Source organism: Uloborus diversus, chromosome 1 (assembly GCF_026930045.1).
Source record: "Uloborus diversus isolate 005 chromosome 1, Udiv.v.3.1, whole genome shotgun sequence".
Lineage (NCBI taxonomy): Eukaryota > Metazoa > Arthropoda > Arachnida > Araneae > Uloboridae > Uloborus > Uloborus diversus.
The window spans coordinates 175,315,931-175,340,996 of NC_072731.1; the positions used below are offsets into that span (position 1 = coordinate 175,315,931).

Genomic DNA, 25,066 nt, shown 5'->3' on the forward strand with positions numbered 1-25,066 from the left:
GAAACAACGCTGTTTTGTGTTTTTAAGGAACAATAATGGCTAGCCTAATTTTACGTCAAGTTATTTTCTATTAAGATTCTATGTTCATTTTGCGAGAAATTGGCGGTTTAAATTTTATTGCAATCCTTGTGTCGTCTCTGTTGCAAAGAAAACTTCTTGGATAATAAAGTACTATATTTTAAATTATATTGTTTTCGAGTATTTTACAACTTCACAATAAATTCTATTACAGTTTCTTTATTTGACAGATCATTCAACATTTTCATGAAAGTTTCTTTAAATGCTTTACAGCTTGAGGGCTATTTTAATCTAGCTTTTCACTTTTTGTTTAATTACATTTTTTCTTAAATCGTGGATTATTTTACGTTTTATGGGATAATTTTAATTTTTTGGTGATTTATCTTTTTCTTGATACAAATCTTTGTCTTGTTTAATACATAGTTTTGTTTAAAAGTTCATTTAAAAAACGAAATAACACATGTTGTCACCAAGCAAAAAAAAAAAAAAAAAAAAAAAAAAAACTAAGCCATAAATATTTTGAATTTGAATGTGTCAGAAGATTTATACAACTTTACTCGATGTCAAATCACGGATATCCCAAATTTGCCATAGCGAATGCGCATGTTGCGCGCGGACTAAGCTCATTAAAAGTCTTGCTTAAATTAATTGCAAAATTTTTTTCAGCTAACAAATTACTGCAAAGCACGGATATCCACACACGTATTTCATATATTTTCAATTTATTATGTGTTGGTTGTGAAAAATCCACTAATTTAGAAAATAAGCAAACCAATAAAAAAGTGCTATTTTTCACTTTCAATTAAAAAGTTATATGTGCCGTATTCATATGCGTACAGTTTCATATAATTTGTCACGTAAAATATTGTAATGGTTTAACCCCAGTTTCGCGCCGATATTTAAAATTTCTTCCCTCCATAAATATATCAAAACTGAAAAACAGGGGGAAGGAAATTTCGTATCAACTCCGGGATCTTCATAGGGCTGAGATACAGAGGGGTAAAAAACCCAAAAAACCCTAACTTGTTCTGTCGTGTAATCTTGTTCTTGGTCGCTTTTATTTTCTTTCGTCTTTGGCGGGGGATTTGCTTCTGTTGGCTGCTGACGTTTGGTTTCCTTGGCGGGGCGGGACGCTCCCGCGTCCCGTGATAGTGAGTATAAACAATTTTTTGCCTCCTTTTTTTAAAAGTTAAGAAATGGTGTAAACCTTGTGAAAAGTATGCCAAAAAGACTCAAAATGCTCATCAAGAACAAGGGAATGCATACTAAATATTAGATAATTATTTCACTGTTCGTTAATGTGTCTATAGTCATGTAATCAATAAAGAATTTGCTTTTAAAACAGTCTTAGTCTAATAATTTGGCCAGCACTGTACATTTAACGATTGTTATGAAATTCTTCCATGTCAAAAAATAAAATTGTTGCAGTAAGTGTATTTTAAAAAAGCATGGATAAGAAGTGCTGAAAATGACTTCATGAAATATGTATTTAAACAAAATATTTAGTTATAAAAAGTTATTTGAAAAATATTTTCCTGCAATTCTGCATTTATTTTTTGTCTCCTGCCGCATATATTCTCATTACAAAATTTTATTCAGTATCTGAAAAAATCATGGGAATGGGTTTGTCTTGAAGATTTTTTACGTAGCACAGTTCATCGTAAAATGCCTCTTTGGGTTCTGTAAGTCGTTTCTAACTCTCTTTGGACATTTGCATAACATATTCAATGTATCCATCGATGTGTTTTCCTACCCTTTTCAGAATAAGATGATTTCCGCTTTAATCGACTACGTCATACTTTCCGCATGCAAAGTCATTTATATTGCACATAAACTTTAAATTGCTTGTTCTTAGAAGATATACTTCAGATTTCCCGAACTCATTGAACTTATTTATCGTCAAATTTTCCGAAGAATTGTGTTACTATGAAAATCAATCTTAAATTTTTTATTTTATGTTATCCCTTGCATCATTGAAAGCAAAGCCTCTATTAAGGTTACATTTAAATTATTGAAGCCTTTTTTTTTCATTCCTGTCAAAGTCTCTCTGAAGGGTACATACGGAACTTTGCGTGGTAAAAATTAGTCAATAGAGTTCCGTCTACCAAAACATGTACAGCACTCGCAAAACAATTTTAAAATGTAGTTACAGTTTTAAATATGTGTTAGAAGTAACAAGATTACTATAGTTGGAACAAACCAAACCTACCAGCGTCGTAATCAGGTCATTAAGATCTGCGTAGCTTTTACGACGCTTCCAGCCTCAACTATAGGTGCTTATGTGAAGAGTGCTATATCAACGAACTAAAGGGAGAAGAGTTTTCATAAAGCAAACTTTTGCCTTTGTACACTCTCAGCGATCTTGGAAGTTCAAAACCATGAACAATGATTACAAGTTATTAAGATATATTTACTTAAGTGAGCATTTGCATTTAAATTGTATTGAAATAACTGTTAATATATAAATCATATGAATAGCGTATACGGTAGATAAATTAGTGTGTACGTGATGTGATTATCACTTGAAAGTGTACAAATACTATTAAAATATCAAACTCATGGTAAATTTATTAAATGAATCATTTTTAAAAGCCATGTAAAATGTTTTGCTGCATTATTAACAAAAAGAAAACTGAATAAAGAACTGCGAGTTAAACAGTACTATTCTCCGCTTAAACTACTTCTTAAAGCAGTTAGCTCGATCGCTATTTTTTTTTTCTAGTTTAAACAAAATTAGACTCATAGCTTGCTATCTTTTAAATGCTCTTTTTATTTCAAATATATTTAGTACATATTTTTATTTATTATTATATCCACCAATGTTCTCAAAAAAAAGGTGCACGTAATCCCAGTTTAAACAGTCGAAAAACAAATATATACACTATTTGCTTTTGGCTTTAAACTGCAGTTTTGTTATTTTATACGATGTTTTTTTATATATTCGCTAAATATTTTCTTTTGTTTTCTATGATTAACATGCCTTAACGTTAATTTTATTGACCATTTGATCTCCACAAAGTAAATAAAATAAACCTGTAAGCTCAGCCTGGGTTTGTATTTATAATCTTCTTAGAGTAAATTAAAATCCTCTTGTTATAATAAGCCACTTAGCTCCTTGAAATCACTTCTAATTCGAATCTCGAACATTTACGCAGTCTGTTACAATCATACTCATATTTTGTAACACAATTTATCACGGCGCTTATAAAGATTGCTTTCTTGAAGTTTATACATCTTTTTATTTCTTTAATCACAAAATTAACAATTGTCACAAAAAAAGGACTAAATTCAAATCACAACAAAGCAATTTAATATTTTACGAAGAACAAATATTTATTTTCTAGTTATTTGATTTCAGTAAACATTTAGAAAAATGTTTTACAAACTACAAATTTAAACTTTTTATACTTCTATTTTTTATTTGTTATTCGTCCTTCCACAAAACATCTTCATATTTGATTTATATTTAGCAGTCAGCATTTTTGGGTTTAATTGAATCGTACCGTTTTTTTTCCCAATTGTACTTAAGAACAGCTCATTTTATTTATTTATTTAGTATTTTTTAATTGCTTTAGCAATATATTTTTTGTAATTCATATTAATAAAGCATGGTTGTAATTTTATCTCTATCATTTTTTCGTATGTGTTTTTTTTTCCGACATCTTCAAAATAAAGTGATTCCCCAGATTACCATTCGTAGGTTTAAATTTAGATGGTTCTTCCTATTTTAATCATTGTAAATGAGCCATCATGTTCATATCACTCTGCTGGCCTTAAAAATAAAAAATAAAAAAACTTTTTTTCGCACCCAAAATGTCAAATTTTACATTGAGGGTAATAGTTAATCCGTAAAATATAAGGTACCAATTAAGTTCTTGCCCTTTTTTATGATGGGAAAAAAGATGGCTTAGAGAAAATATAGCTTGTTGTTTTTCCGCAAAGTAATCTGCATTATCATCGAGGATCTTTTGCCAACGTGTCTCTAGCTGTGCAATTCTTTTGCGGTCAAATTCGGGTGTATTGGATGCTAAGAATCCATAGTGCTTTGCGCAGATCTACTTCTGTCGTGAAGGATTTTCCCAAATAGAAATGCACAGGGATTGAAAGATGTGGTAATTTGTAGTCGCAAGATCAGTTGATTACAAAGGAATGGCACAAAGTCTCTCTACCAAGTCGCCAAATGGTATCTATGGCCACTCGTGTAAAATACGGTTTTTAGTTATCATGCGGGATGAGTACTCCTTTGTGATTCACCAGTGATAGCTCTTTCGTTTGCAATGCTTGTTGTACACGTTGCAATTGCTCTGATTACATCGCCACAGTGATGGTTTGGGACGCTGGAAGCAGCTCATACTTAACAACTTGGCGACTAGTCCACCATAAACAAAGCATGATTTTGTGTAGGTGCATAGGTGGCCATGCGGTGTAAGTGGCAGTGACCTGTGATGACAACAAATGGTTGGACCGCTTGGGAGTGTCATACAGGACCCACTTTTCACCACTAGAAATCACTCCAGTGCACTACAGTGCCGAGAAAGCAACGACATATAGGCTTTCACTCGTTAGTTCTTGTGAATTTCTAACGGCTCGTGCGAAAACTGATTACTTCGCATGTAGGATTTACCTAAGCGATGCAGATGAAGTATTATTGTTTTATCAGAATCTTGAAATTGTCTTGCAAGTTCACCACATGTTAGGCTACTGTCCTCGTTGATGACAGAATCCAGTACTTCATTTTCCAAGGTTGGTGGTCGTCCAATATGAGAATCATGACAAAGAGACAAAGCTCCAGGACTGAATTTTTGGAACCAGTGTCTTGCTGTTTGTTCACTTACAGCACTATCCCTAAACGCTTGACATATTCGATGAGTTGATACAGCTGCTGAAAAACCCATTTTAAAATCATAAAGCAATTAACACCGAAACATCTCCTTTGACACTTCCATTTTGCTATCCTACTGTACGGGTCCCGCTAGAGCTAATCTCACCCGACAGGTATTAAAAACACGCGATACATTTATTTACATACCCGACAGCTGCCGTAATTAAGTGACACATGAATTTTAAAATCTATTATCACTTCTTTGAATGGCAAAGTAAAAACGGCAAGAACTGTATTGGTTACCTTATAAAAGTTTCTGTATGTATATTGATCTTTTTTTTTTCTTCTTATCGTTTCTTCCCGTCATCCAGCGTACATCTTTTGCTGAAGTTTAATTATTTACATACGATTAACTTCAAACAAACTGCCTTAAAAATTCATAGATCTGACATTATTAGGAAAGTCATTACATTTTGGAAAAAAAAAAAAAACTAGTGACGTCAGTATAATTTTTATACTTAAAAAAAGTCTTGACAGATGACTTTAGAACTGAAAATATCTGAATATAAACAATAGTTCAACACAAACTTTGAACTTATCCCTTTATACTTCGATATTTAATTTAGAACTTTAATATGTAAAACAAATGTTGACATTTGTTAATTTAATAATATTGTAAAGTTGGAGAATAACAAATTCTGCAGTATTTTTCCAACGATCATAGTGCAATTAAGCAGTAAGTTACCACCCTTTAGCCAGGGGTGAGACGGAACTACATGTAATACACCAACAGCCCGGTTATCGCATCCAAAGACTGCAGTTTCGTCTATGTTATGATCTCATCCATGCATCTTGCCCCTGGTTTAAGGGTGGCAACTTACTGCTTAATGCTTAAGCTTTTCCTTCAATCTACGGGTTGAACCGCCACATGGCTGTGAACTCTTACTGGTGAAATAAATTTACTTTAATTACCAGTTTGTTGACACTCTCAGCTTCAATGCCATGACATCCGCATCACCTCAGTTATTCACTGTTCCAGATTGCTAAGTCCATAACAAAAAAAAGAAACTACAGTCTCTGGATGTGATAACCAAGCTATTTGGTGCATTGAATGTAACCATTATGTAAGTTTAAAAGATTTTTGCTCATAAAACGTAACATCTCTCTTTCAAAAGGCTCGCACAATGAGGTTGTTTCCGTTAGTCAAAAGTACAACTTTTAGTCACTGAAGTTGATAGAATGAGCAAAAAAAAAAAAAATACATGGAGCGAGGAAAATATTTTATTTTCAAAAGGTTTATTTTGAATTATTTTTTTTAATATCCGATTTTTCAAACAAGGCGCGGTTTTTATGACATCACAAGTGATGCACTTTGGCGCGTATTCCATCGGCGAGCTGAACGCGTACGTTTGCTGTCTACTGCATTTCCACGTTATGATTATTCAGAAGCTAATTAAATATTGCCCTGTACGCTTGCTATGAACCGTATTGTTGCCAGCGCATGTGAGTAAACGTGTGAATTAAATACTGCGGTCAGCTTTAATGGTGAAAGGCATTTCATCATTCGTGATGTCATCATGTGCAGAAAGGTAAAAAATAAAATTGAATCTCCGCACCGAATATATATTTTTTAAATATTAAAATTTTTCAAATTATTGGAAAAATGGTCATATCCTATGTTTTTACGCATGCTTTTTCAGAAAAAATACTTTTAAAATTTCGGAAACGACCCCTTTGTGTATACTACACTTCTAATGCAATTTCCTCAACTTTAAACACGAACTTTTTCATTATCTAAAACCAGTTTTGAAAAGATAGGTATTTTTCGCACTTTCTTCTCAACCTTCTTACATAAGCAAAATCATTATCTCTAATATTATTTAAAAGAAACGAACCATAATTAACGAAGACAACACTAAAAAAGCAGATAAAGTCTTATTAGGTAACAATCTCGGCTTTCATTGAACTATATGAAGTGTAATTAATTACGAAGCTATTTTTTGTCATCTTCAACCATTAAAAGTGACATACGGTCCGTATTAACTTTTTTCTTCATCATGTTAAGTTATAATCCACTTAAGATTCTTACCTCAGTTTAAAATATTCTGCGAAAACTTAATTTATTTGCTGTTTTAGAAGAAAAAATAAGCATTTTTATAATCTAGTAATAAAAGTGAATTTAAAAAATCTGGAGGAATTTCCTTCAACAGTGTTTTGGATTTTTGTTCTTGTGTTTTTAAAATCAAGTAATGTATTTACTTATTTTGAGATTTAATTTTTCGTAAAATCAAAAAAGCGCAAATATAGACCCATGGAACAAAACGCAGCATTTCACCATCATGTTGACATAGTTTTAGAAAACGAGTTGATGTGTGTCTCACATGACTTCCTTTTACTTCAATTTAATGTCATTTTTTCATTATTGGTAATTTTAATGTTTCAATAGTTTACTCTCTAAATATCGCCAACAATGGCCAAATTGAAACCAGATTTAAAAAATTAAAAAAAACGCCAAATTTGTCGCCAAGTTGGCGACAAAACTTGGCGACCAAAAGACTGGCAATATATCGCCATGTGTCCGCCAAATTATAACAACATTTGAGTTTACATCGAAATTAACAATGATTTCCATTCATAAAGGGGCAAAAGACCCCCTCAGAAACACTCGAATGCCACCAAAAGAGGAGGTGCACAACTACACCTCACTAGGATTTTACGTACCAAATTTCAACTTTCTAAGACATACCGTTATTGAGTTTTGCGACATACTTGCGCACATCCGCACATAAGCATATACGCACATACATACATACGTACATACAGACGTCACGAGAAAACTCGCTGTAACTAACTCGGGAATCGTCAAAATGGATATTTCGCGAGTCTATATGTTCTTAGGCTGTTATCCACGTGTGGTCGAGTCGAAAAAAAAAAAATTCAACATTCATTCGGGGGTGAGCAAAATGGAAATTAAGGTCGATTTTTGAGTGAAAATTTTTTTGTGGATACAATACTTCCATTTTTGTAAAAGGAAATAAAAAATAATTGTTTCTTAAATATTATTAATATTTTCTGATTTTTCGTCAAAACAGAAACGTATGGTACTGGTTTTTTGAACTTTGTAGCTGAAATAGACAAAATGGACAAACCCCAGTATGATTTTTTAATTTTTCTTTTCTTTTTTTTTATGTTTTGTTTTAATGTTTTCTTTTACGGTATGATGACTTCTGCTGTTTTTTTTTCCTTCTTTGTCTGCTTGACTGTGCGGTCAATACCGGTATTCGGTACTTTTAAAACGTGGTACCGATTTACAAGTATTTGAAATTTCTCAAAAAATGTTTGAAAACATATTGTTTCGTTGCTATATTTTATAATTATGTACAAAAATTGTACTATTTTTGAAAACGTATAGTGAACAGATATGAAAAAGGAACAAATGTCATAATAAAAATCAATAATAGTAAAGAACATTACGCATCTGTTGCACTGTCTGTAAGCCTGGAACTCATTTTGTTAAAAAGTCTTTCTAAATTTACGCAGGTCAGTGGTACAATGCGCGATACACCTCCTCCAATTGTCTAGAAGAGCTTCAGCTGCGAGTGATTCAGTCTTTTGCGTGTTATTTTTGGATAAATCCTTTTGTGTTTCGTTTGTATTGTGTTTTTTTTTTCTTCTTTCCTAATTTATAGCTACACTCGTGGACAAAATTAAGAGATGGAAGGCATTTTCCGAAATATCTCGAGAAGAACTGAATAAAAATAAATGAAATTTGGTATGGATATAACTTATAGTATGACGATAGTGTGTGCATAGCAAAAATTAAAGTGCCATTCATTGGCAAGAGTTATTGCCAACAAACCAATGTGTACTGATTTTCAAGATGAAAGATAGCAATAAAAGTGAGGATTGTATGGTGTGTGACCGCCTCTAGTATGGTGTGTAGTCACCTGTGAGAGATAGACAGTATGCACAACTAATATGCATGCTGTTAATAAGAGAGCTAGGGAGTGCTTGTGGAAGACCCTCTCACTCTTCCACCGAAGCAGTTTTTAACTCCGAAATGGCACTGGGTGGGGGTTGGCGTATCGCAACTGCCCTCTCAAAAGCATCCCAAGCATGTTCAATGGAGTTAAGGTCAGGAGAATTGTCTGGCTAACCAATTCGATGAATATCTTCGATTTCCAGATAGTCCTCAGTCAGGACAGCAATATGTGGTCGCCTTTTTTTCTCTATAAAACGTATTTAGGGCCAATAGCAACCCTGAAAAGACGCATATAGGGTAGTAGGATTTTTGCCTGTACCTCTGGGCATTCTCGAAACAAACACATGTAAATATTTATAATTATTATTTTGCTGCAATCAGTTTGTAAATTTCTTTTAAATTATTATTACATAATGATTAATTATTTATTTAATTATTTTTTAAATTCTTTAATTACTAAATAAATGGCCAAAAATTTAGCCATACATAATATTTGCAAGAAAAACAAAGATAAAATATTTTCCTTTAACTAAAAACTGAAGTTTAGAATAGTTTTGAAATTCATCATCATACTCTGTATGAAGCTTAAACGCACTATACAACAAGAATAAACTTTACATAATAAAACATTCTTTGAATTGTTAAGTCTTATAAGATTATGTTTTGTCGATCCAGTGATTAGAATATGCAACTTTAAAATTTGACGGTGAGCAGAGTTATACAATTCGGAAAAAATATTTTCAAAATGACAGTTACTTAACAAGTCAAACTGACAAAGTATAGGTTACAAACCTTTCAATATAGTTGATATATACTTATATGCTTCGTTATAACGAGTTTTTCCTAAAAATATAATGCTCTTCCTGCATTTTTCAATCGCGTTCACTTGTGCCCCAAGCTTGTTCACATGTACCCCCCTACAGGGGTACATGCGAAAAATTGAAGACATTTTTTAAAAATTCCATAAAGTAAAGAAATATTATTTTTAAAAACCTGAAAAAAAATTAAGGCACAAAAAAAAGACTATTCAATCATGGAGACCCTTTTTCTGTGATAAATTGATAATATATTCTGAGAAATTAAGAAACGAAAAAAAAAGTTGCACATGTGCCCCCTTCTTTCCTTACACACCTGCGCAAGCGTTGTGCTGGCTTGGTTGAAAAATAAAACTCGAGTCATAAAATAAGACATTTAACAAGTCAAAAACATAAATTCAGTCGCGAAAAAAATCGTTCTTTTGCCCTCAAACATTACAGAAATTATTTCAATTCAATATTCCCGCAAAGAAACCATGTCCCAGAGACTAGAAAGTCGTAACTCAGATAATAAGCTCTATTGATGTTTGTGCCTCTCCTATTTTCTCTCGGGCGACAAGTTTCGATTCCTTTTTCCAGAAAAGAAGTTACTTTGGAAGAGAAATGTCAGACTTAAGCGTGGAGAAAAGACTCAAATCAGGGGAAATTGCGCTAGTTGGGAATACAAAACCAGAACAACGGTATTGAATTTCTTGGCGGGAATATGTCGGTTCCGCTTAACGTTGCCAAGGAGAGAAAATGCTTAGCGGGTAATAACTAAGACAGCATATTTTCAAGAAAATGAATAGAAGAGAAAGGGAGTTTTAGAACGTTAAACATGATAGCTAGAAACTAGGCTTAAATCTCCTTGCCCACAATTATTTAAGTATTATGAATTTTTCTTTCTTTCTTTTTTTATTATTTTATTTATTTGTTTATTTATTTATTTCTAGTATATAGCACCCACACGGCTTTGCCCGTAGTAGAAAATTAAAATGTCTTTTGGTTCGCCTGTATATTTACGAATAATGTATGATGAGCTTCTCGTCAATTTGCTTGCCCATGTTACGGTTCCACGTTATGATAACTTATTAGTTTACTCGTCCATCTTATGATAATTTTGCTCGGGAAAATGTTCTTAAAACTAGAATAGAAAAAAAAAACAAAATCAATTGTTTTTTAAAATCGCTTTGAGTTGCACACCCCCATGCTACAAATTAATTCTGTGCCAAATTTCATGAAAATCGGCCAAACGGTCTAGGCGCTATGCATGTCACATAGATCCGGACAGGGAGACTTTCAGCTTTATTATTAGTAAAGATTTCTAATTTTTAGTTACTTATTTTTTGTATTAAATATTCATTTATGTATTTACTTATTCACTATTTTAAATTTGTATTTCTTAATTTTATTTGAGCAATCACGATTGATTATTGTTCTCACTTGACCGTCCTTGATGTTGTGGTTCCTTTTTCATCTTGGACCAGGAGCCTCTGCAGCACCGCCGCCCACCGGCGCGGTTCCTCTGGTCCTGAGCACTGTCCCCCAGAATCTACTTCTGCTGGGTGGTGGCGTCCATGTCCTACACACGCATGCTCATACACATACACACTCACACATGCGCGCGTGCCTTTACACACATACAGTCACTTACGTGCACACACGCAAGCATACACACACACACACACACACACACACACACACTCAACTATACACACCCAGGAGGAGGGACATGCTTGAGGGGGGAGAGAGCCGTTTCTAGAAACAATAACTGTAATGAGTAGGGTCTTGTCGCAACTCGTGATTGCGAAAAACATAATTTGAATTCAAAGTTTCAGAATTGAAATTAGAGTTGACTGGGGGAAGTGGGTCACAGGTCTTTTTTTTTATTATTATTTTTTTTTTACTTTATTTTTACTTAGGGCAAAAGGAGGCACATGTTAACATTTTTGTTTTTCATTTCTTTATTTTTCAAAAAATATTAATTTCTCAAAGCAAAAATCTCTCCATGATTGAATGAACTTTTCTTTGTGCCATGGATTTTTTGCAGATTAAAAAATGTATACAGTGGCTCCCAAAAGTGTTCGTACACTTTTAAATTTATTAGTAAAACCAAAATAACGTGAAACTGAATTCGGATATGAAGTCCAATATTTTTTTACATCATTCCTATGTCATCTTTACTAATAATGAAGCTGAAAGTCTCTCTGTCTGTCAGGATCTCTCTCTGTCGGATCTCTGTCTGTCAGGACCTCTGTGACGCGCATAGCGCCTAGACCGTTTGGCCATTTTCATGAAATTTGGCACAAAATTAGTTTGTAGCATGAGGGTGTGCAACTCGAAGTGATTTTTCGAAAATTAGATGTGGTTCTTTTTCTATTCCAATTTTAAGAACAAAAATATCATAAGATTGACGAGTAAATTACGAAATTATCATAACGTGGAACCATAACATGGGCGCAAGTTAGTTGGCGAGAAAATTCACCATACATCATTTGTAAATATACAGGCGAACCAAAAGACCTTTTAATTTTCTATCACGGGCAAAGCCGTGCGGGTACCACACTTGTTCTAAATAAAACCCTGTATTTTTTTTTTTCAAAATATTGACGATCTTCTTTTTGAAATTGGTCAAAACACGAAGAGACATAGAAATAATACGTCACAAAAGTCATCGCACACTCAAACATATTCAAATAAGCTTATGATTAAAATTATCATATGTCGTTTTTTATTATTTTTGCATTGTGTTGACCCTCAAAAGTCTTTTAGCTTTATTTTTTGCTTAATTATTCATTAATGTTGTACTTGTTACTTTAAAATGGCTGGTATTCGTAAGACACTAAACACCATTCGAAATTTGAATTTGTTCCTCACAGTAGCGGTAAATTGGTTTGAAATGTCTCTAAATTAGTTAATTTATTCCAATCTGTAGTAAAGTGCTTGATAAAACGCTTTGAAGAAAAGAATCGTACCGAAAACAAGGTAAGAAAAATTCAACCGGCAAAGTTGACAAAGCGTGATCAGAGATTTACAGAAAATAAACTTATGAAAAATACACATTTAAGTGCTGTAAAAGTTCCTGTGTAGTTAAATGACAATTTAATTTTCACCTAAAATTATTTCCCAAGTTCTCTGATTAGCTGGATTAATTGGAATCTCTTCCCGCGGAAATTTTCTTGGCCGTGCGAAGAACAGAAAGCTTACGCGTTTTGTCTCAAAATCAATGATAAATAATCTCAAAACGCTTTGAAATAACATCTTACTTACAAATAAATATAAATTCAACATTTTTGGTTAAATTTTTGTATAATTGCAAATAGAAGAAAATTAATTAGGGACTTAATCTTAAGAATTTAGTTGGACCAGTTAATCAGGACGGTAAAGGTGCTCTTGTGTGAGGGTGCATATCAGCATCAGGACTTGGTAGTTTGGAATTTTTTGATGAAATAATGAATCATGCTGTTGGTTTAAATATTTCAAAAACCAATTTTACACTCTTAGCCAAAAATTTGGTTAGCGGAAACAATTTTATTCTACGGAATTGAACCACACGGTTTTCAAAGTTTGCGTCTAATGCCTCAAAAATTGTCCTAAAGTTTAGAAAATACGCCTTCAATTTCCAGATTTGAACTTAATGTAACATGTTTAGAGATATCTGAAGGCTAGATTACGAAAATACGGCTGTGAAACGAAAATAGAGCTAGAAACAGTAAAACTCGAAGTGTGGTTAAACACTTGCTCAGAAATTATGCAAAAAAATAAAAAAAAAAAGGATGAAATCTATTCCCAGACGTTTAAAAGGTGTTGCTGATATTGCACGACATTCTACTAAATAATAACTCAATAAAAAGTTAGATTTATATACATTTTTATAGTGTACGAAGACTTTTGTGAGATAAAATTTCAGGCACTTCTTGGTTTTTTGATCTTTAAAAAATTAAGCTTTAATATTAAAAAGAAAAATCATGTAGTTTTGTTGAAAATTCATCATGGATCTTTCAATTAATTACCTATTCCGAAATATTAATTCTAACCAATGGATATTGTCCTATTTCATTTAAAGTCGTAGGTGTACGAACACTTTTGGGAGCCACTGTATATTTCTTTACTCAATGGTATTTTTAAAAAAATGTTTGCAGTTGTTCACATGTAAAAGTATCATATTTTAAAGGAAAAGTCTTCAATATGAAAGATATACTTGTAACCTGTACTACTAATCCTGTAATACCCTGTTTCAATTGTACAATAATTGTTCCACTAAGAAAATATTTTTTCCGATGTATATAGCTGCTCACTGTCAAATTCTAAAGTCTCGTAGCCTGTTCTGAAAACTGAATAAACTAGAAAATACTTACATGACTACATAATACAAATAATTTTTTATTATGTAAGAGTTAGTCTATATACATAGATTCATCTATTGTTTGACGATGTATTTTAAAATGATTTTGAACAAATTTTTAATTATATGAAAATAATTTGTGTCTTTTTATTTCCATTTTATTACTTTGTGAGTATTATAATTATAACACTAAATTATTGATCCACTATTTAGTAACATTTAAAAAGTTAAAACATAAAAATTATAAACATAAATAAATACATATTTAATAGTATTAACAACAAATAACAATAAATTTACTAACTGATTATAGGAAAATAATAATTATAAATATTTACACATTTTTTAACACTTAAAATACCCTACACTAATAATAATATTACGGAGAGCGGCTATGGAAACTGTTCCCTTGTTCCCTTTGATGTTGTGTTCACAAGTGACCCATCCTCTACTTCAGAGCTAACTCGCAAAAATAATGAATTTCTAATTTAATAAAAAAATTTAAACATTGTCATAAATTTACTTCAATTTTCATACAATGGTTCGAAATACTTAGATTTATATTAACAGTTAGTTTTCAAAATGGTATCACGTGAAGGATACAGTGATTAAATTTTTTCAACCCCTTCTAAAATAAAGTTGCCACCATAGAAACAATACATGGCTCACTGATCTCAATGTGTGTCCAAGAGTCTCAACTGGTATTGTCCTTATTTGAGAATTTTTCCAGATTTTTGCTTGAAGTGATCTTAGTAAAACATACCATGTTCACATGTGCCCCGTGTTCACATGAGCCCCCTTTTCCCCTACTTATTTTTGTTTATTTATTATTTTTATTTTTATTTATTTGTATATTTTTATTTGTATATTATTATTTATATATCTATTTTTGTTTACTTATTTTATTTATTTTTATTTCTTTATTTATTATGTATTTTGTTTATTTTATTATTTATTTATTTATTTACTTATTATCTTTTTATAGAGTTGGAAGTTGAAGAGCATCGGGTGTTATTTTTATCTTTGCTTTCTATGCAACAATGAACAAATTTTACTGCTGTTGTTTTGGTTAGATGAGCATGGCCAAAAACAGTACGGTGATTTAGGGCAACTTTGAGGCATGCCGGTTAACTTTGCGCCACTTTAATTTTTCTTTTAGTATAATCAATTGAAAAAAAAGACCCAATGCTACACTCTCTTGCCAAAAATCTGAACTAAAATTTTTTATCTTTATTTTGCAAAAAAAAAAGGTAATGTTTGTACAGCTCATTGCATCATTCAATAATTCTGAAGTTATTATTTGGACGCTATTTTTGAACTCGTTGAAAGTTCTTTTCCTATGTTTTTATATTATGCGTAATATTACAAATGATAGAAGTCTTGAACAGTAATATGCAAAGTGCCTTAAAGACAATATAGCTTAAAAATGAGCTAATAATTCATTGTAAATGGATTTTATAGTTTGTATTTCTGATTTTTGGATAACAGTAAAATAAATTTAGAGAATTTCTGTTTTATAAATACAAATACAACAATATTATTCAAATACAATGTGGGAAGTTCTTAAGATTAGTAAAGTTAATAAAGAAACTATCTCCAAGATACTCTGAATCACTTTAGTATTTCGAATATCATTTGTTCTCTATTTTATTATTTCATCAGAGTAGATTACAGTGGTTTAATTTTTTTTTTTTTTTTTTTACTTTTTTTTATATACAAAACTGAAGTGTGTTTTGGTTTTAAAAAGTTTTAGCAAATAATTTTTGTCCCTATTTATAGTTTTGTTCTTCATACGTATTGCATTTTTGGCAGTTATTCTTCTAAAAATTCTTTTTTTCTTTTTTTTTTCAAGTTTTATCTGTATCTCTTCAATCTTGACTTTAGGCATGACTAAGATAACCATATGGTCCCGTTTTGATCGGGACAGTACCGTTTTCTGAAAGCAAAGAGTAAAAAATAAAAGAAAGAAATGCAAGAAACTTGAGCACATCTGAAAAAAATATAGAGGGGCGATCAAGTTAGTCACCATGAGTGAAAAAACAACAATGACCAGCCGAGCAAAGTAATCATGATAACCACGCGATTAGTAAATCAGTGTGTTGAAAATGGTTACCATACTAGGCAAATATTTGCCAATTTGGCTTTTTTTTTAAAAATAAATCACAGTTGGCAAACTAAAAGAATATCAAAGCTGCAATTATTATGCCCTGCAAAATTTGTAGGCAAAAATACGGAGAATGTCCTATAATTATTCAAGCGTGTTTATACGATTGGAGCTTTTACAATTATAGAAAAGTGGTGCAGTTCTCGCACAGGTGAGCTTTTTTCTACTAATTTCAAGTGTGTCTATTGAAATTCGGGGCACCATTCATCTTTTTAATCTTTTCGTTTCTATTTGTAACTCGTGGTACTCGCACGGCTTTGCCCGTAATAGAAAAATTAAAAGGTCTTTTGGTTCGCCTGTATACTTACAAATAATGTATGGTGAATTTTCTCGCCAATTGGCTTGTACCCATGTTACGGTTCCACGTTATGATAATTTCGTATCTCGCCAATTGGCTTGTGCCCATGTTACGGTTCCACGTTATGATAATTTCGAAATTTACTCGTCTATCTTATGATAGTTTTGTTCTTAAAATTGGAATAGAAAAAGAACCACATCGAATTTTCGAAAAATCGCTTCGAGGTGCACACTGCACACCCCCATGCTACAAACTTTGCGCCAAATTTCATGAAATCGACCGAACGGTCTAGCCGCTATGCGCGTCACAGAGATCCAGACATCCAGACATCCTCCAGATATCCAGACAGAGAGACTTTCAGCTTTATTATTAGTAGAGATAAACACAAGCCGTTCAAAAATTTTAATTTTTTTTATTACTAAGAATACTTACTTACATTTACTAAGCATACATACTTACATTTTACTAAGCATATTCATAAAATTGTAAAATTTCCCTTTTAAGAAAAAACATTTCTGGGTACCTTAGTCATGTTTCTTAAAAAACAAGCTTTTCAGTTTTAAATGCTGCGATACGTTTTTTATCATTCCGTATGAAAAATATGTAGTTGGCCAAACCTAATCCTTGCAGCGTACGTATGATGTGATTAGGATCTTCGTAGACTTAACAGTGCTTCAAATTAGCTTTGGTCCAACTACAGTGAATCTCGAAATGAAATTTATGAACCACACATTTCTCTTGAGCACGGAATCATGTAGCTTCTTACTTAATAAACTAAATCGTAAATTTATTTGCTGGAAAACTCCACAGCTCATTTCATAGAAAATATAATTCTAAAGTTCACTTCATAGATACATGTTCCTGAAGTTATTTCTTTGTTTGTGGAAAACATATTATATATAGCTTGTTTAATCGAAATTATAATTCTGATCCCAAGTTCATTGTATAGGAATAGTTTCGAAATTCATTTGATAAAAAATGCAAGTATCAAAGTCATTTGAAGATTTATGTTCTTTAGGTTTCCTACAAAAAATATTATTCCTGCATAAAGGGGGGAAAATCGAATAATTGAGAAGTAATTAATTTCTAGATAAAATATATTTTACGTTTTATTTAATTTTAAACTACACGTTACTACACAAACTATAATGAAAAAACATTTTAACTGAGGGCCAGATTCAATTTTGATGATTTGTTTAACGGCTCCAAGGGTAAGTAAACGACAGATATTCTCCGAGAGTTCCCCTTCATAATCATTATAGTTTTGTTCAACGGAAAATATTTTTCTAGTTCATTATTTTCTATAATTAGCTTCAATTATTAAGCACACAAAAAGTTAGAAAACCAAGGCAATACGCAAGCAAAAATTTGTACATTAAAAATTTTATTACTTCCTTTTCATTTTAAACGACTTTTATCTTTGACGCTGCTCCTGCAAATAAAGAAGAAAATATCGTCATCGAATGTTATGATGACATAAATCTTCTGTTCTCAGATATGTAAAAGTCCGTTCAATTTTTATTTATATCGTTTTTCGATTTAATCGAAACACACGTCATTGCTTTTGTTGTACAAATCTACCATTTTTTTACGTTACTGGTTGACTTTCTGCAAAACTATATAAATCATAACTGTTTTTGATTTAACTAATTATTCGAAGTATTTTTTTACACTTCATTAAAATTTTTGGAATTATACATTGCTTTTATCACATTTAAACGGCATAAATTACGGGCTAGTAGTTCTACAAATGAATATTTTTCAAAGCTCTAGATTTTGCATCAAATGTCTCGTATATATGACTAACATAAGACTTTATATTATATTCGTTATTCAGTTAATGTCTCATGTTTGGATTAAAATCATGTTGAGCATAAGCAAATCACCTGTCATTGCTGCCATTTTTTTCTCGGGAATAACAATAAAATGGCTAACTCATATTCGAAACTAAAAAATCGACATTTATTTTTATGTGAATTTCATTACAACCTTTTTAGTCATAAACGTTTTATTTTTAAAAAATATTTTAATTTCCTCAAAGGATTTATTAACAATTTACATTTTGTTAACAAATCTTTGTTGGAATGAACATTTTTAATATTTCAACGTTTTCCATTTTTAATTTAACTTCTTACCTTTTTTTAAGTGGTGTTTTTTTTTTCTTCAGGTCTGATGCTCTCTCGTTGTTTTTTTCCATCTATTTTACTTTTGTCCCTTTCGTTTTCATTTTTTGGTCAAATTTGCTCTCTATTCGTTTTGTACAATTTTAAGCTATTTTAGGCCAAACGATCTCTTTCAGTTAACGTCTTGTATATTTTTTACATTTGTCCTTTTGCTATTTATCCTTCGGATTGATTTTATTTTCATGTAGTAGAGTACGGTCACCCAATATGACGGAAGCCTAATATGGCGCACCCGTGTAGTTTTTATACATGCATTTGACATCTACGAAAAATGTGGGAACTAGTTGTGCAATAGTTTATTCTTTGTGTTGACCATAAACAGCAGTCTGAGCTGCCATTGTGTACATAATAGGTGCTTATTCCTTTTTTAGTACCGATTTTTTACAGTGCTACACAATCAGATTACTCTCTTCTTATGCGTTGTTAGTTAGTAATAATTTTGTTTTGGCACACATTAAATGCTTTTTCAGTACTGTATATAATTAATATCTTGAGTCTTTTTTGCTTAGTGCAACCAATTGGAAATTAATTAGACTATTTAAATAATTTGGTCTTCTAAAGAAATATTAAATGTGCCTGTGCCCTATAAAATATAAAAATCCGTCAATCTAAATATTTTATACGCAGAAAAAACTTAAAATAAACATAAGAAAAGCTTTGCTGAAACACTTATAAGAGTTATTTAATATCGCACACAATTTCTTTGAAATTAAATTGTGCTGGCAAGTTAAGAAATTGTGACTAAGAATGTTTCTTTAAGACATGTGTATCATCTTTCTACTTTACAATACAATGTTTACTCTGAAGTCAAGAATGTTTCCATTTTCTTTTGCTACGTGTGTTAGAAAAATAGGGAATAAAACTCAAGAAACGACTCAGAAGTCCTTTGCTATTTCCCAACAGTACTGTCAACATAATATTTTTTTTCCGTATCTTTTTTAACTCTTCTTGTTTCAGGAATAATTCTAAGCAATGTTTGCTCCAAAACTAAGTTCTGTGACTTCGAAGAGGAGCAGAAACAGTTACAAAGCGAGACAAATGGGTATCACGAAAAACTTAAAACGATATCGTGGACTCATAATCTGCTTTCGACAAACATATACTGTAACGATCGCTCTTGGCATCACGAAGTTTTTAATAAAGTAAAGTTCCGGCGCAATCTATATTTATTACTGGTTTGTTGTGGAAGTGAGAATAACAGTTTTCTTTAACTTATTTATCAATCTCTTGAATTATTTTTAAAGTTTCTGACTTTTCAGTAAGTTCAGTTCATTGTGTATATTTTTCCTGCAAAAAGAAAAGGTGGTATTTACTCTATTGAATCGTCAACTAGGGATCAATTTGGATAGTAACTTAGGTGAAAACGCAAAGCAAAGTTTTAAATTAACAAGATACTTGAACTTGAGCACCGTAATTGATTAATGTATTGACAAGTAGGTATCACGATAAACTTGAAACGATATCGTGGGCTCATAATCTTTTTTCGACAAACATACACTGTAACAATTTTGTTTAACATCACGAAGATTTGAATAGAGCTAAGTCACTAATTCCGGCGCAATCTGTATTTATTGGTTTATTGCTTAGGTGGATATTAAAGTTAACTATTCATTTTCCTGTAAATTATTTACCAATATCTTGGTGTATTTTGGACGTCACTGACTTTTCATCACTGACTGTGTATTATTTCGTCACTGTGTATTTTTTCTTTAAAAGGAAAAAGCGGTATTTCGTCAATAAAATCGTCAATTATTCAGTTTATTCAACTCAATCAATTTACTGTGTATTTTTCCTGCATAAGGAAAAGAAATTATACTTCTTCAACTGGATCGTCAACTAGAGATCATTTTGGATCGTTAGGGGAGACCGGGGCAGGTTTTCGCGCTTTTTTTAAATTATTTTTTATATTTTTTATTTATTTACTTAGGTTTGAAAAAACTGTACTGCACCATTCGGAGAAACCTTGACTTTAACGTGGAATTACTTAAATCAATTAATTAAGCTTTATATTACAGAAAAATAGTTTTAAGTGTCGTTATGTCACGTGCGAAAATGTGTCCCGTGACCGGGGCAAGTTTTCGCATAGCTTATTAATAGACAGGGGCAAGTTTTCGCATGCACTTATATCAATATAATTTAGGAAATCAAACAAAATATTTTCAAGGTAGGTTATTGATTTTCAGTAAACTTACATCTAAAAAATTCATCACCAAATAGGCTACTTAATAGTTTTAATACATGTAGGACTGTTAAAAACACTAAACGTCATCGTCACTGTCACAATTAATGCATACAAAGAACATAGGGTTTCCTTTGATGCAAGACTCGTGGGTCCATCTTTTGCAATGAGTGCACTTAATCCATCTCTCTTTGGATTTAGATTTACTGTACAATTCTAAGCAGTAAATGCAAGTATAGTCTTCTTCCTCTTCATCACTTGATTCTTCATTTTCTTCGGGCTTGTTACGTTTTCCAATTTGTCTCTTAAATAATTATTCTCTAAGAGTCTCTTATATTTAACTCTTTTATACATTTTTCTTATCTTTCTTTTCATTCTCATTTTTCATTTGTTTTCTCTGCTTAGCTTGTTGCTGCTCTAGTCTAAACTGCTCTTTGACCAAAGTGTCGGTCAAAATGGCCGACTTTCTCTTTTCTTCCTTTGCCGGTCTGTTTTCTCGGACCCGTTTTTTCCAGAGGTCTCACTTCTTCTGGGGTGGGACAACCTACGTTTGGCTGTGTTAGAACTTGAGTACCAGCCTCTTCGTGCTGCCTTGTTATAGGCTTGTACACCTCAGCCAACACTGGGGCAAGCCTGTCGATGAAATAGGCTGGCATGTAGTCGGCATCTGTAAAGATATATAGGTTCAAGGGAAAAATCCCTGACACCCTGAAGCCAGAAATTATATTGTTTGGCGTTAAAGCCAGAGGCGTTGCTGTTGAGATAATTGATGGAACATCATATATTTTCATAGGCCTTTTTTTGTGCAAACCCAAGCATCACAGGCGGTATTGACGTGCTTCTTCAATGGCCCATACACGCTGCGATCCAACGGCTGAAGCTTGTGGCTGCAGTGAGGCGACGGGGCACGTTTTCGATGCAAAAATATGTCCCATTTGGTGGTCGAAAACGTGTTCCGTCGCAATGTTTTTCCTTTAACTTCACGCAGACGGTCAAAAAAAGAATTTTATGGACGAACTATCACATCACTGGTAACTCCTAAATGTGCTCTTTCGAAATTTTACAATAGAAAAAAACTTAAGACGTATATGTTTGTTTTTAGTTTGAATGAGGTCATCAAAATTTACTTACCTGTATAAAAACAAGTGAAACTGACGTTACGCAGCGATGTGAACAGCCATCCAACTGAAACTCTCGTAGTTGTCGTCTAGTGGCGCAGCCTTTCAAATAATCTGGTCGGTGCTTCGCTCTACCGGCTCGCTAACGAGTTAAAGTCAAATCGAAAACGTGCCCGCGCGAAAACCTGCCCCGGTCTCCTCTAATTAAGTGAAAATGCAAAGCAAGGTTTTTGATTTTGTATGTGTGTGTGTGTGTGTTTTTTTTTTCTTCTCTATTCGTTGTTAATTGTTTGTATGTTGTGCTCATTTTATTTTGTGTATTTTGTACTGTTGTGCCTCTTACCTTCGGGCCCTATGTGATACTATGTGGTGCATAGGGAGTTTCTTTTTGTGTCTAATAAAAAAAAATATATATATATATATATACATGAATTTGAGTACCATAGTTGTATTATATTTGCTGTTCATAATTCCATACATTTGATGCACAGAAACTCTTACCAGTAGAGCAAGGTTGGTCAACTTTTGACCTGTTTGATGGTACCACAACTTTTTGCAATAGCTTCTGTAAAATTTTTCGTTTGCAACGAACTTAACCGTCTTCTAAACAGGGCCTTTTTTTTCTTTCTAAAGGAAACGAGCGCACAAACAGAGTTATAACCACCAACTGCTGATCTGAGGACATGAGATGCTGTTGCAATTAGATGACGTATTGATTCATAGTTGACTAATAGAATCGAGTGACGATTCTATTTTCAGTCAAGTGTTTTGTTGTCAACCTGATTTTCATAAAACGCTTTAAAGTGTAAATTCCATTTTTTGTTAACTTTTGGAATCGCTTTTGGAAATCGAGGAAAGTTCCGCTGTATCTCTGCTAATATTTGTGATTCTTTCCAAATCAGAATTCTTTTGCGACATATATAGTTGTTGATTTTCAAAAATGAATGACAAGCCCGTTATTTGTGGTTAGTGAAAAATTGTAAAAGTTACAAAAATTTATTTTATTACTTAGACATAAAGGTTAAAAACTTTAAGTTTGTCCAAACAAAGCTTTCACACAGAGCTTCTTTTCCCTCAAAATAGCTCAATAATTTAAAACCATTGTTTTTAACATCCCTCAAAGTAGAAGTGAGCGGAAAAGGCATTAAACTGCCATAATGTTCTTAATCCTCTCATATTTTTAAATAAAATTGCTTAAATGAGAAAAGAAAATGTTAGAAAAATCTTATGATGGAAATCATATTACCGATGCGCTTAAATCTTGATTGAAAACTACTATACAAACTACTATACAGGCACATTTTACAAATCAATGAACAAAGAAATATTTGTCCAATGCGATGCAAAACAGCACAACTCTGAATAAAACATACATAAAAATTTTCCTCCTGCAGTCACACTGAATGTGCCGCCTATTATAAAACTTATTTTTTCTGCACACTGTATGAGTGAATACACGTTTGAGGGAGAAAAACGGAAACGACAAGCAGCATTAGGAAATAAAAAACGGTTTTTCCCTGATAATATGTCAAGATGACATGTGGAATGTTGCTTTTTCTCCCAGTTGACTTCCTTCCTCTTTCCTTTCTTAAAGGAGAATTTGCTCTTTAAAGAGAAAAGGCCCAAAAGTTTTATGTTATTTTCAAAATAAGTGGAAAAAAATAGATGGGTATAAAAAAGGGTTTCTGGAGATTTTCAGGAGTACACTTTATTTTTCTTGCTGAAATATACTTACTTTTATCTAAACAGTTGAAGTTTAAGTGAATGTTATGAGTAGCGTTGAAAAGGTATTTCTGAAAAATTGTAATTTGATATAAGGAAAAATAAATTTACTTGTCTAGAGGTGCCTTTTAAGATAATACATTTAAACCATTTCTAAAAAAAAAATTAGAATTATTTATTCGATTCATCTTTCTTTTTTTTTTAGTTCAATCGGTAATAGTTTTCTACACCATTTTATTTAAAACCGCTTCCATAATGATAGTTAAAATTCTTCTTTCTAATTCTATACATTTTTATCTAGTTAATGCAGTTTACTTTCTCGATCATGGCTCCAACATTCCCACAATCCTCCTTTTCAATCGTTTCTCCATAATCCCCTTACAGCAGAACTCCTTTATCAACCAAATTTACACAATTCTATGTAAAATCGCTCGTTGTGTATCCTCCTACGCATTTTGACTGATAGTAAGTATCGAAAGTAAAACTAAATAGTTGACCTAAAATTTATTACTTAACACGTTGTACCCCTTATAAGGTCACTTGTAGTTGTAATAAACTTTTTTAAGCACGTATTTTTTTTTCTTTTTTAAGTTTAAAACCTACAATTAGATCCATGTTACTAGGTGTAAACGAGTCGCCAGCTAGACAAAACTGAATGCATTAGATGAACACATGTGTATTTAATTTAATCTATATTTTTGATTTTAACTAATCCTGATTCCAGTTGGTAGATTTTCAAGATGCGGAAAAATGTCAGCATCCATGTCGCATGATTATGCGGCATGTATAAGAGCATTCGTTTGAAGTTGAATATACTCGGCAAAATTCAATTACTAGTACGTTTTCGAAGAAAGCTCAAATGCTTCCATCCAGCTGAAAAACTGAGCATCAAAGTTCGGTCGCAATGGACATCCGCCGATAGAGGTGACACGAAAAAAAATTCAACTCAGAACCTAAAATATCTTTTTCAAAACTACTACGAGAGTAATTGATCCCAACTCAGCATCAATTACCCTTCCTTATCCGAAAAAGAAGTAGACATTGTCAAGGTCAAAGATCCACATTATAAACAAATAACCAAAGAAATATGTTTGATCACAATTATAAGGCTCTGAGTTGTACGCTTAATTAAGTTAAAAAACAAGTTTAATTTTTACTTGGAGAAAGAACTCAACTCAGAACCTGAAATATATTTTTCAAAACTACTTCGAGAGTAATTGACCTTAACTCAGCATCAACTACCCTTCCTTACCCGAAAAAGAGGTAGACATTGTCAAGGTCAAAGATCCACATTGTAAACAAATAACCAAAGAAATATGTTTGATCACAATTACAATGCTCTGAGTTGTACACTTAATTAATTTTTAAAAACAAGTTTAATTTTCTTCACGAATATAAATTTACTTCTTTATTTCCTTTTGAATTTTATGACAAAAACGAT

The 25,066-nt window shown here is 32.2% G+C and overlaps 1 protein-coding gene across 1 annotated transcript; it reads right to left on the reverse strand.

Annotated features, from left to right (window-relative positions):
- Window positions 1-4,580: 4,580 nt before the first annotated feature.
- LOC129217256 (uncharacterized) lies at window positions 4,581-4,913 on the reverse strand. Its single transcript, XM_054851531.1, has one exon. The coding sequence runs from the start codon at window positions 4,911-4,913 to the stop codon at window positions 4,581-4,583; it is 333 nt and encodes a 110-aa protein (XP_054707506.1).
- Window positions 4,914-25,066: the final 20,153 nt, after the last annotated feature.